The 12,530-nt window shown below is 34.9% G+C and overlaps 2 protein-coding genes across 4 annotated transcripts in view; one reads left to right on the top strand and one right to left on the bottom strand.

Annotated features, from left to right (window-relative positions):
• Positions 1 to 1,098: 1,098 nt before the first annotated feature.
• On the top strand, positions 1,099 to 6,874 carry LOC107008418 (uncharacterized protein At2g37660, chloroplastic). Of its 2 annotated transcripts, XM_015207449.2 has the most exons (10): positions 1,099 to 1,489; positions 2,478 to 2,590; positions 2,703 to 2,756; positions 2,860 to 2,944; positions 3,104 to 3,209; positions 3,597 to 3,683; positions 3,842 to 3,939; positions 4,263 to 4,372; positions 5,127 to 5,264; positions 6,625 to 6,874. In XM_015207449.2, the coding sequence occupies exons 1-9, from the start codon at positions 1,099 to 1,101 to the stop codon at positions 5,190 to 5,192; spliced, it is 1,110 nt and encodes a 369-aa protein (XP_015062935.2). In that variant the 3' UTR covers positions 5,193 to 5,264; positions 6,625 to 6,874. The 2 variants fall into 2 exon arrangements, with proteins under 2 accessions (XP_015062935.2, XP_027769798.1); XM_027913997.1 differs by lacking the exon at positions 5,127 to 5,264 and having other exon boundaries at positions 1,129 to 1,489.
• Positions 6,875 to 7,867: 993 nt separating this feature from the next.
• Positions 7,868 to 12,530, bottom strand: part of LOC107008239 (phytochromobilin:ferredoxin oxidoreductase, chloroplastic) — a 9,553-nt gene continuing 4,890 nt past the window's right edge. For both annotated transcript variants that reach the window (XM_015207181.2, XM_015207180.2), the window contains exons 3-8: positions 10,981 to 11,075; positions 10,217 to 10,310; positions 9,999 to 10,130; positions 8,859 to 8,963; positions 8,606 to 8,656; positions 7,868 to 8,416 (exon numbers count right to left, since the gene is read on the bottom strand). In XM_015207181.2, coding sequence (XP_015062667.1) covers positions 8,225 to 8,416; positions 8,606 to 8,656; positions 8,859 to 8,963; positions 9,999 to 10,130; positions 10,217 to 10,310; positions 10,981 to 11,075 — 669 coding nt within the window. In that variant the 3' untranslated portion in view covers positions 7,868 to 8,224. The remainder of the gene's footprint in view (positions 8,417 to 8,605; positions 8,657 to 8,858; positions 8,964 to 9,998; positions 10,131 to 10,216; positions 10,311 to 10,980; positions 11,076 to 12,530) is intronic.

A 12,530-nucleotide genomic window follows, 5' to 3' on the forward strand; every position in this document is an offset into this window, starting at 1 on the left:
AATGTATCTGAGCTATATATTAATGTATCCGAGCTAGTATTTAATGTATTCGAGCTACATATTATGTATCCAATTTATTTTATAATGTATCCGAGCTACAAATTATGTATCTGAGTTAGTCTTTAATATATCTGATTTATGCTATAATGTATCCGACATACTCTTTAATGTATTCGAGCCACATCTTATGCATCCGGTTTGTGTTACTTTTTAAGAGATTAATGTAATTACAAACTAAAGAGGAATAGACTGTAATTTCATATTAAAACTACGTGATTCCTACAATTTATTCAGTATCTAATACATATATAACTATTACGTGAATTTATATGTATATCAGTTAGATAATCGTATATTATAAATATGTATATATGGCAAGCGAGACTGGGAGAGAGTGAGAAAGAGATAAATTGGATATATATATATATATATATATATATAATTGTATATTATGCATATACATTTGTATATATGGAAAGCGAGATTGGGAGAAGGAGGAGAGAGGCAAGCGAGATTGGGAGAGGAGGAAAGAGGCAAGTGAGATTGGAAGAGGGAGGAGAGGGGCGAGCGAGATTGGGAGAGAGAGGAGAGAGGCGAGTGAGAGAGGACATAGAGTGGAAGAGAGGTGAATTGTATATGTATATAGGTTAAATAATTGCATACTCCCTCCGTTTCAAGAAGAATGACCCTATTCCCTTTTTAGTCTGTTTAAAAAAAAAAGAGCCTTTTCCTTTTTTCGGCAACACTTTAACTTAAACTTTCCACGTGGCTTGTTTAAGACCACAAGATTTAAAGAACATTTTGGTACATTTGACATAACTTTAATTTAGAACCACAAGATTAAAAGACTTATTTCTTTTCTAAAACTTCGTCCCATTTCTTTTTTTTAGACGGATGGAGCATTATACATATGTATTTGTATATTCTGGCGAATTATACATATACAAACATGACTAATTATACATACTCCAAGTCAGCCCACGTAATTAATGTATAATGTTAGTCGCGAGTGATAACTATAGCAAACTATATCTATATATGATGAGCAATTAAATAGTATAAGTTTTGCTTAATCGCGTAATTTTCTCTTTCATTAATATGGATATTTCCAATTTGAAGGACATTATAGTAAAACCACAATTTCAAAACACAACTACCACCACAAGTACTCTCAATCCCCCTTTCAACTCTCCCCGCGCTTTATCTTCTTCTTCATCATCATCAACAATGGCTTCCAAAATCTCTGTTTCCCCTTTCTGGAACCTTCCAATTTCAACTCAAAAAACTCAAATTTTCACTCAATTTCCTCTTTTACAGCAATTTACATCTTCTTCTAGATTTAACTCATCGAAGCTCAAATCAAATTCTTACAAATCTACATCACTTTCAGCTGCTGTGACTGAAGAATCCCAAACTTCTCCTCCGGCATCGTCGTCTCCCGTATCGTCTTCCAAATTGGTTCTTGTTGTTGGTGGATCCGGTGGCGTTGGTATTTTTCCTCTCAAATCTCTTTTTTTAACTTTCAACCAAAAGTATATGTCAGAATAAATATCATATAGGAATGTTGTGATCAAATTGAAATGAATTTGCTTCCGTATTACTTCGTAATTGGTGGTAAATTTTTAGAGCAAATAGTCAAAAATATCACTTGTTTGCGAGTTTTCTATCTGAACTATTGGTAACCGTTTATCAAAAACATGTCTCGGAATCAATGAGTTAGCTTCCATGTAGATGAAATTTCAAGGTCAAATTAAGTTGTGATAGCGATTGTATTCAAGCGCTTGGTCTAGTTAGCTTTGAGGTGTGTTTTTGATATATAATTGGTGATAGCATAGGTAGGAAACGTAAACATTTGATAGTTCAGGTATGAAACTCACTTGTTTTTGGACCATTATCTCTATGGATTACTTACGACTTGGGCAAGACCGCTATCCTTTTAGACTATGATTAATCAGTTAACATCTTTGATTGTTGTAGTTTCTTTGCACCTAGATAGTACTAGGATCGTCGTTATTGGCCAGGACCAGCCGGACCTTGATAATAAAAGTTGTTTTGTCTTATAACCTCTAGTAGAAGTGAGTATTGCAACGAACATATGAACAGACATATGTCTAGCTTAGTGGAAGTAAACAATCACCTCCATCCATGAAGTTGAAGGTTCGAGTCACTAAAGAGAAAAAGTGGAAAGGCCACTATTCACCCCTCTGACCTTGGGGGGCAATGGGAGTTGCCATAAATAAAAATGAGATACAAATGTATTAGTTAATAGACTGCCGTAATGATGTTGTTAGATGGTAGCATCTTACTATATAATGAGGAATTAATGAACGGAATCAAAGAAAAAAATGTTTTGTATGACCAGTTTAGTCAGAACTTCTCTTATCTGTCAAACAATTTAGACTGGATATGATTGCATTGAGATATGTTTGTCATGGTTAAGATTCACTTTAACTTTTTGTACTATGTGAATGATGCAGGACAGATAGTTGTAGCATCATTACTCAATCGGAATGTCAAACTGCGTCTCATTCTTCGAGACCCTGAGAAAGCAACTACTCTATTTGGCGAGCAGGACGAGGAAAAACTGCAGGTTGGTCTCAATCTTATATGGCTATCCCAAACTTATCCACCCCCATGCCCCGGGTCCAATTAGCTCGGGAAGGTATATTCTATGTTAAAAGAGGATTTCTCAAACTTGATAGGTATGGAAAGGTGACACGCGGAGTCCTACAGGCATAGATCCATCTGTATTTGAGGTTTGTTCATCAAATCTAGAACCTTTTTACGACTTCCTGGGAAGTTAAAATGGCTTATAAGTTTCTCAAATTGCTGCTGGGCTGTGCACAACTGATCTTTCAGGGTGTAACTCATGTTATTTGCTGCACTGGAACCACCGCTTTTCCATCTAGGCGGTGGGATGGAGATAACACTCCAGAAAGAGTAGGTTAGAATCTTTCTAGTGTGATGTTTATATTTATGTGGTGGTTTATATAACCACTTCGCAATGTTTCATTAAGGAATATATAAAATGAAGAACTTCTGTTTTTGAGCTTTAGTGCAGTAGTAGTCTTTCTCAATGACATACATGCATTTGTTTGTGTAGATTGGGATGGCGTGAGAAACCTTGTTTCGGCATTGCCTAAGTCACTAAAGAGAATTGTTCTCGTTTCATCTATTGGCGTCACAAAGTTCAATGAGTTGCCGTGGAGGTAATATGCCTCTTATATTCAGAGTTCTTCAAGATTAGCTTTTGAATGCTACTTTTTGTGGAATTCAAATCCACCGACTTCTAGGGCTTAGATATATTGGCTTATGTGTGCATCACAAAGAAAATGAGAAGGTGGTGAACTGATGAGAAGGAACGATGAAGAATGAGAGAACTTATCGATGTCAAGCTAGACATACACCTTTCAGAAACATATATCAGTTTCAACACGTTTAATCATTTCTCTAATATGAGCGTCTAAAGTGACTGTGTTTGTTCCTTGAGAAGTAAAATGAGACCAAAGATACATAATTTTCTCCATCCTTGAGAATGAAGTAGTCTTTTGTTCTTTTACTCTCTCATAATGTTGTTATCAACTTTTGTTTTGTAGCATCATGAACCTTTTTGGTGTTCTAAAGTATAAGAAGATGGGGGAGGATTTTGTTCGCAATTCTGGTCTTCCGTTCACCATAATCAGGTAATCGAACTATTTGTGTGTTTAACTGACTGCATGTTAATCGTGTTAAAAGAATTTTTACACTATCAGGAAAGATACCTACAAGTAGTTGTCTATAATACACATCATATGACTCGAAAACATACGTCTTTGGCTTATTCATCAGTTTGAAATTACAGAGCTGGTAGATTAACAGACGGACCATACACATCATATGATTTGAACACACTGTTACAAGCTACAGCTGGTGAACGGCGTGCAGTTTTGATAGGTCAAGGTATCTATCTTTCAGTTCTCGTGTTAAAGTAACATGTAATGAGCTGAGGGAATTACTTTTTAAGTGTCTATTTACGATCCAATATTTAAACAAGTTCGCTAATGACTCTCTTTGTTATCGTTTTTCATGATAATCAGAGCTTTCTTTAGTCAATCTTCTTAAAACATCAATAGGTTCTTCTAAGCACTTGGAACCTTAAGATTCATCCGATGTGAGGATAGTGTTTTGTAATCTATGTTAAAGCAATCTTGAATTTTTCCTCCGTTTCGAGACATTTTCTTTTTGTTCTTTTACGACATTTATTTGGTTTTGCACACTTCTAGGGGATAAACTTGTTGGAGAAGTTAGTAGGCTTGTTGTTGCAGAAGCTTGCATACAAGCACTGGACATAGACTTCACAGAAGGACAAACTTATGAAGTAAACTCTATTCCGGTAATTATCTTGATCTAGTACCTATATTTCTCACTTACAACCTTCTTTGATAAATATACGATATTATCTGCAAGTAGCTTTGAATTTTTTAATGAACGAGACGGAGTTAATCTGAAATTTAAAGTAATGACGAGGAACATAGTTTGAGCTTGGGACTTCCATGTTGGAGGTCTCAAGTTCGAAACCCCTTGCCAACGAAAGCAAGGGGTTTGCCTTCTGGGTAGAGCTCGTCGCACCAAGCTTGCCTAGTGCTGGTTACCTCTCCTGTGTGGTTTGCGAGCTATTGCATAGGAGCGGGGGTTTTACTCTTGCGCACCCAAAGGGTAGCGGCTGCGGGTTTCCCTTGTCATAAAATAAAAAAAAAAAAGTTATGGCCAGAGGTTCTACATGAGACTTTAGTTAATTTAACGGAGAAGAGCTAGGAATGGGGAGGAATTGTAGCTAGTCGGATTCAGGATTTTCACTAAGGGGTTTGAAAAATAAAAATATAATGATATTTGACCTTGGAACCTCAAAATGAATTTTGAACTCCTAAATCACCAAGTCAACCTCTAGTCTTGTGTTTAGGGGATTCAAAATCTCTATTGTACATAAAAAACTTACACATACATAACAATAAAAGCATAATCCGAAACCAAATGGTAATACTTTAGTTTTCGTCTTTGAATGTAATCGACATACCTTTCAAATGTTCAGTCAACGGCAAGTTTTCAGATCATGATTACCGTTTCCGCTGAACCATGAAATAATGCAGGGTGATGGACCAGGAACCGATACACTGAAGTGGCAGGAGCTATTTAGAGCTTCTCACAGCAATTAACTGCAGTTCAACTATGTTTCTTATACAGTATCAGAGGAAGCTCTCAATTTATCGATACATATACACTGAACTGTAAGTCACTAAAACAATTCTATATGCAACAATTTGTTTGATGAGTTAGTATGTCAATATAGATAGTAACCTATATGCTGTTAGTGATGTAGAGAAAGCGTGTATATTTCTTCACCCATCCACTCTTTGTTAGTATATAAGCATTTTTCTCTCGCAATTTCTAATGAATTTCAGATTCCGTCAGTTTTTATGATGTTCTAGATTTCTAGTTTTGATAGTTACATGACCTATAGTTGCAGTAACCTCTGTTTATTGTATGTTAAACTTTGCTTACGTTATAGATACTAAAAGTTTCCGAGTCCTCCCCAAGCTTTAAAGGTGAAGGATGAAGTCCTCATCCAGGAAGTGTTACATTAACTACCTAGACACCAAGAGATGAACTTCATTGTAGCGTTTTTTTTTCAACGTTAGGCCGTATCCAAAACCTCTAACCTGACTAATTTGGATTCAAGATAGGCAAGTCCATTAAGGGGATAAAGTGTTCCTTACCAAAGAGGTACTTCGTTCTCGGGGTTTGAATCTAAGTGAAAGGATCCCAACCATCTCACCACATTCGTTGATGGTAACTTTGTAGTAGTCAAGTAAACCCGTTGAACTACCTCACGGATTCTAATCGGATTTGTGTGAGAGAACATTGTTCAATTATCTTAACGCGCCTTTCTTCCATCAAAAGGGTTGATAAGGTGTACCCTTAGCGAGCTGCAATTTATCCAGCTAGAATACTTGGTGGCGGAAAGAATGATGAGTTTCATGTCATACTGCATCTGAGCTAGCCTAGTTTCCATAAACATGAATGTGAACATCTTCACGAGTGTGTTTAGTAACTAATCTTGTATTTTTCTATGTATGATAGTACTTTTGTTTGCTTCATTAGTTTTGTATCTTGGTATTTGGTTGTTCTTGCAATCCTGCTCCGATAACATTCTTTCTGAGTCGAGGGTTTATCAAAAACACTTTCTACCCTACAAAGTAAGGGTATGGTCTACGTACATTTCATTTTCATGCATCTTCACATTTTTGTACTCTAATTGTTCCTTCCATATAATCCATATACATGTAGCGGAAAATTAAAGAAGGTACAATTGAAAATGGGAGAAACTAACTCTTTACGATATTGTACTGTGATTGGCTTGAATAGGAGCGATATAGACAATGAAGATTCGTTTATTCTACCCCAACTTATTTGGTATCGAGGCTACATTGTTTGTTATACCTTTGTGGACACATATCTACCATGCAAACAGATATGTTGCAGCTATGTGTATTTTCTGTAATGTGAAATTTTGATCTTTATACAAACGTCGAGTTTTCTAATATTAAAACCACTGCCTGAACTCAATGGTGATCTTTTTCTCAACAGGTGAGAGTATTTGTAAGTAGTAGATAGAGTACAGTAAGAACGTACCTACAGCCAAAAGATCGATGATCCTTGTTGCTGCTGCTACCTGGTTCGATCATGTAAAAAGTATAAAACGATGTACGTATTTTGTATGTTAGATAACTTGTATAAATGTTTTTGTGAAAGTTTATAAAATCTCTCAGATAAATGTGTTGTATGTATATACCAAAAGAAAAAACATTAAGTGTCTGCATTTTTACCTCTTTTGTAACATTTGGACTACTTCAGATGACTTGTCTGATCAACCCCTCTTATCGTTTCGTCTAACCTGTCAACATTCATGAGTCGTTAGGTCAAACATTGCTCGGAGACAGGGTCAAGAAGTACTATGAATAGCTGTCCCCGCGTTTCTTTCTATCAGTCTCACCCAACGAGATACGATTCATCCAAGAGAAAACAAAGTATGGCTCATTAAAGCAAGAACCCTAGCTAAAGAGCAAGACAATTCAATTAAGGTAAGGAAAAAGCTCTTACCCACTAAATTAAGAGTCCGATATGAAGCATTGCCATCACTGGTAAAGTTGTTGTCATGTGAAGTCACGGGTTTGAGTTGCGGAAAAAACCTCATGGGTAAAGTTGTGTACAATAGAGGAGCATTGGTGTAACTTGTAAAGTTGCCTCCATGTGACCTGAAGAGAATTCTACAACGGAAATAATCTCTTACGAAAATGCAAGGTAAGGTTTCGTACAATAGAACCTTATGATCCAACCCTTCGTAGTGCATCGAACTACTCTTTTTCCATAACCAAAAGAGATAATGGTATAATATGGGATCAGAAAAAGTTATATTAAAGTTTATCGATACATAAATCGCATAGTAAATTACACGTTATTCCTACTTTTTTCCGGATTACAATAATTCCTTAAAATTTGTACCTTCCAAATACATTAAATAATATCTCGGATACATTATAACATAAATCGAATGCATAATATGTAGCTCGGATACATCAAAAACTAGCTCGAATACATTATAAAATAAATTGAATACAAAATATATAACTCAAATACATTAAACACCGACTCGAATATATTAATATGTAACTCGGATACATAAATACACTAGAAATAAGAGATTTTAGAGACTTTTAGAAATATGAGATATTGAAAAGAAGGAAAACGTAAGACGTGTATTTCAGTATTTTTTTCTTAATAGTATGGTAATTGCCACTATCAATGCCTACAGTGGTAATAAAAAAAGTAATTAGGGGATGTAATGAACTATTTACATTGACAGAGATTGAATAAACAAGAATAAAGAGAACATGTGAAAGTTACAACAGATTACATTTCCGAAACAGTCTCTCTACCTTCACAAGGTAGGGTAAGGTCAGCGAGACTGCTACTCTACGTACACAACACACTCCCCAGACCCCACTTTCGTTATTGATTCAACACTATCACCTATGAATTCTTCTCCTGCATCAAACTGTCAAGATTGACATTGACAGAGACGGTTACGACTACTACAATAAACTAAAACAACAGCAGCTACTACTTACTACTCAATCCCAAACGAGTTGGGATCGGCTAATTAACAGAGACAGAGGTAAATATTACATCAGACTATCTCAACTCTATCACCTATGAATTCTCCTCTTGCATTCCATGGTCGATTTTCGAATGATTTGCCAATCATACTGCGCTTTTCGTTTACTTTACCATCTTCACATCTGTACTCTGGAAAGTAATCAAGAAATGTTTTGTTCCCAAGTTCATTAACACCATTGAATAGAAATTTCGTGATGACATCCTGAGTGGTTTCAGAAAAGGGAGAAGATGAATTATTAAAGCTTCCAATAACGGAGAATGTTAGTAGCTCAGTTGATTGGTTACCTAAACTTTCACCTTGTTGGTGACGGTTCGACTACCCCGATGTAATAATTAAATAAAAACTTCCAATGACAAGGCATAGTAAAATTTTTAGATGAAAGAATGATACCTTGGCAAGATCTTCCCCTATCAGTCTTTTCAAAACTCCATGTCCTGGATCCTAGTATAACAGCATTTCGTATCATCAGAGGGATCAAGAAGCACAATAGCAAAGTGGGGAAAACGGACAGAAACCGAAGCACACAAATGAGAAAAATGGGATATTAGTATGCGGTAAGTCAGTATCAGAACTCTACGCAATTAGCTAATCACTATTGTTAAGACTGATGTAAGAGAACCCATGAAAGAACAACTATACCAACCTTTTCTGATCTCCATGTCAAATATCTATGCTGAGCTTCGCAATTGCAAGCGATTTGAGATGCGTCCGTCTCCCCTTCTGATCTGTCCATTAGCCCAAGCCATGCCTGTACCAGAAACAATGAAGTAGTAATCCTGGTAAATAGACCAGATTTCTCAAACTTACACACTTATGGATAAGAACTTTCGATAAAAAGAAGCCATTTACAAAGATATAGTGGGCTAGACTAAGATATACAAGAGTCAAATTAGTTCTACTCTTGCTCTTTCACTTATCTGCCTACCATCCAATAGCCTATTGTTAAATTGAGTGACCACATCATCAAACGGCTTAAATTATTATCCATATAGTCTAGTAGTTTTTTAATATGACGAGCTCCCTATTGTTGATAGAGAGCTTACTGCCCTTCCCTTAAAAGACGCAACTATTGTCATGGAAAAATAGTTTATTTTCTCTCAAAGAAGCATGCTTAACATAACCTATAGCATAAAGGCATTCAAGCCGGATCCAAACTAACTGTTGTCTGTGGCCCGGTGCTACAATGCACAAAAGCCCTTCATCCCACCAAAAAGTAAAGAATCCATGGTGCCTGCTTGTAAGACGTAGGACTTTTTTTTCATGATTACTATGAAATAGATGGCTGACTGAATTCATCGGGAAATGGACAGACAGGGAGGGTAAACTTTTGTTATTTAATTATACCTCACACCTCTCACATGAACACCTAATTCATTTTCATGGGTCAAGCATGCGGAAATTCTTTTTGATAATAGATGGCAATGAGACTTGGAACACAAGACTTCAACCTGCCCTGTGTGATGTTAAGTTATGCAAGTACCTCATTTAAAAGCTTGAACTGTTAGAGAGGATACTAGTATATTTACTCAATTATATCTTCAATACATATGTTAAGAACTCCACACTCATTAGGATAGATAAGGTGAGGCCTAACTCCCCTTGCTTGTACTTATCCCTGTTCAGGATTTTTAATTTTTAATAAAAGGTCGCTAGACACTGTGTAGTGGGAAAAATTCGAGGGAAAGAAAAAAGAACTAGACACCAAGGTAGGCTGAGCAATTGTAGTCTACTAATAAGTGCCGCAACATAAAAGTGAGCACGACGGGAAATAGTTTATTGGTACCTGGTAATAATCCTTGAAAGCAGAAAACAAAACTGAATGGTTGTGTGGACTAGATGAGAATCTTGTCCATATGACTATTGGTGAAAAAAATCTCAGAGATTCGCTGGTGAGCTTCCCTCCCCAGGGTAAAAGCTGCATGAAATCTGTGTAATGTAAGTGAATAATCATTTTAGAGAGGGTTCTGAAAAGTGCTTGAAACGTCAGAAGATTATTATAACCTTAGAATACTTGAGGCCTAGAGTAATCAAGTCTTTATAGTACTTCTCCTTGTAATCTTCTTGATCCATGATGTCGTGCAATGGGTTGAGGTCCCTGCATATGTTATATAAGGATTCCCGTATCAGTTGTCTATGACATCGATAACAGTTACGATTCAAAAATACACAGAGATTATCAAGGACAACTCTAAGCATTGTTTTAATAAGATTATTTTCACAATGTGAAGAAGAACTATCTCCTTTCATTTATTCGCTTTTAGTTGTTCCTGAATGCATGTTATTACAACACTCCTTCACAGAAATATAAAATCAGTTAATCATAGTTTAGCAAATGCATCTGAGTTCAAGAGCAAATGCTGCAATAAAATAATATTGGTAGTCTTGATTATCAGCATAAAGCTACATAATCGAAACGAAAGCCATATAATCTAGCAGTCTTAAAGATCAAGTCAAGATACCACATTATTGCTTACAAAAAAACTTATAGACTGGTAGTAGTAAAAACATGTAGACGTGAACATATAGGCAAGATGAAGCGATAGGGCAAAATAGTTGTCGAGATGCAGGACAAAGATGTGTCCTGTCCCCACATGATGAAAGCAGGAAACATAGTCTGATACTTCTCCATTTACCCCAGGAGGATGTAAGACGGGATTCTGATAGCATAAACCACTCTCCCGAATAGTTTATGAACTCTTTGACGGATAAAAGGTCATAATGGAATCAGGAAAAGTATGAAATGAGTAAAACAATAGCTTACGTACAGTACAATTATGTTCATCTTAGCAGTAGTGAAAAAGTTGGCACAGAAAATAGGCAGATCAAATTCCGGTTTCGGGAATGCAGCAAAATCCAATACCTGCATGAAATGCCCTTCATTTAGGTCAAGGAGAAAATGGCAGACTCGTTTATGATATTAGAACTAATATATCTGCATATACAACAATGAACTCACATTCCGTGCACAATTCTCATCGCGCATTGACATGGGGGAATCAGTAGAAAGGGAACCAGACAAAAAGAGTTCCTCAATCAAAATTTAGAAGCTGCTAAAGAACAATTTTTCACCTTAGAAAACCTTCTACTTATACCAATCAAATGCACCAAACGAAGTATTCGGATATTATATATGAGAATTTGTTTTCCCTTTCCATACAACATTGAATCTCCACCAACAAAAACCTTTAAACAATAAATATATAACTGTTCTCTTTTTCTAAACTAGTTTCTGAGAACGTGCTTCGCACGTGTGTTTCATATAAATTTTTATAGATACGTTAGAATGACTAAAATCTCATGGAAATATATATATAATTATAATGAATAATAAAATGTATCAATTACAAAATTCAAAAACTTACGGCAATAAAACATTCATAAAAAACTAAATTAAGAAGTCTAAAAGAGTGAAAAAAAAGACAAAAAGAAACAGAATATTTAAGTAAAAATACAATATAGACATTATTCTTATAAGATTGATGTATATAGATGAAAATATAAGTACAAAATTAGTACATAACTCTCTGAGTTTTTATCGACTCCTTTCATATCCTATCAAAGTTCAAGAGTCTTCATCATCTGTTTTTACTATAGAATAAAAATAATAGCCTAATAATCTTCATAGGGGTTTCATGAGATAAAGAAGTTGAATTTATATAAATAGAATAGAAGGAATATCAAAAGATATCTTAAAGTTTTAGTTTAAATGTTTGGAGGTTATGAATATGAAAAGATGAGAGCTATGAATATTAAGAGTATAAAAGTTAAATAAGTAATTAGAAAATAATAATCAATAAATGAAGAATATGAAAGAAAAATTAAAGTTAGCAAACCATGTAAAAAGAACAACTAAAGTTCTTATCATGTAATTAAGCATTAATGAATTAAATTTGTGAAGCTAGAGTCATTCTTTAATAATAATCAAGAGGACATTATCAATGTGCGTCTCCATTTTGTAGATTTGCACCCTTTAAATTATTCAATTTCGTTATTTATCATAAAGGATAATACTTTATCCACATCAATTATATTATTCATGAGAGGGGTTAAGGAAAAAGTTATAAGAAGAGGGAAAGAAAAAGAAATTTAGGTAATTTAAAAAAAATTATAACTATTATATACATATAAATTATAGATGATAAATATTAATAAATTAGATATTTAATTAGGAATTAATCTTAGGAAGTCTAAAAGTCATTAACATTTAATTAAATTTATACAATCAAATATTTAAATATTTTATAATAATTTAATTTGTAGAAAGGGTAAAACCGTAACTCAACTTTCAACTTTTTTGTTCATGCTTTTAGTAATA

Source organism: Solanum pennellii, chromosome 1, assembly GCF_001406875.1.
Source record: "Solanum pennellii chromosome 1, SPENNV200".
NCBI lineage: Eukaryota > Viridiplantae > Streptophyta > Magnoliopsida > Solanales > Solanaceae > Solanum > Solanum pennellii.

Excerpts from the sequence above, each read along its gene's own strand:
- LOC107008418 (XM_015207449.2), top strand. The coding sequence starts at position 1,099 with ATGGATATTTCCAATTTGAAGGACATTATAGTAAAACCACAATTTCAA. Across the intron at positions 2,757-2,859 it reads TAGATCCATCTGTATTTGAG|GGTGTAACTCATGTTATTTG; the intron begins GTTTGTTCATCA and ends CTGATCTTTCAG. Across the intron at positions 3,684-3,841 it reads CTTCCGTTCACCATAATCAG|AGCTGGTAGATTAACAGACG; the intron begins GTAATCGAACTA and ends TTGAAATTACAG.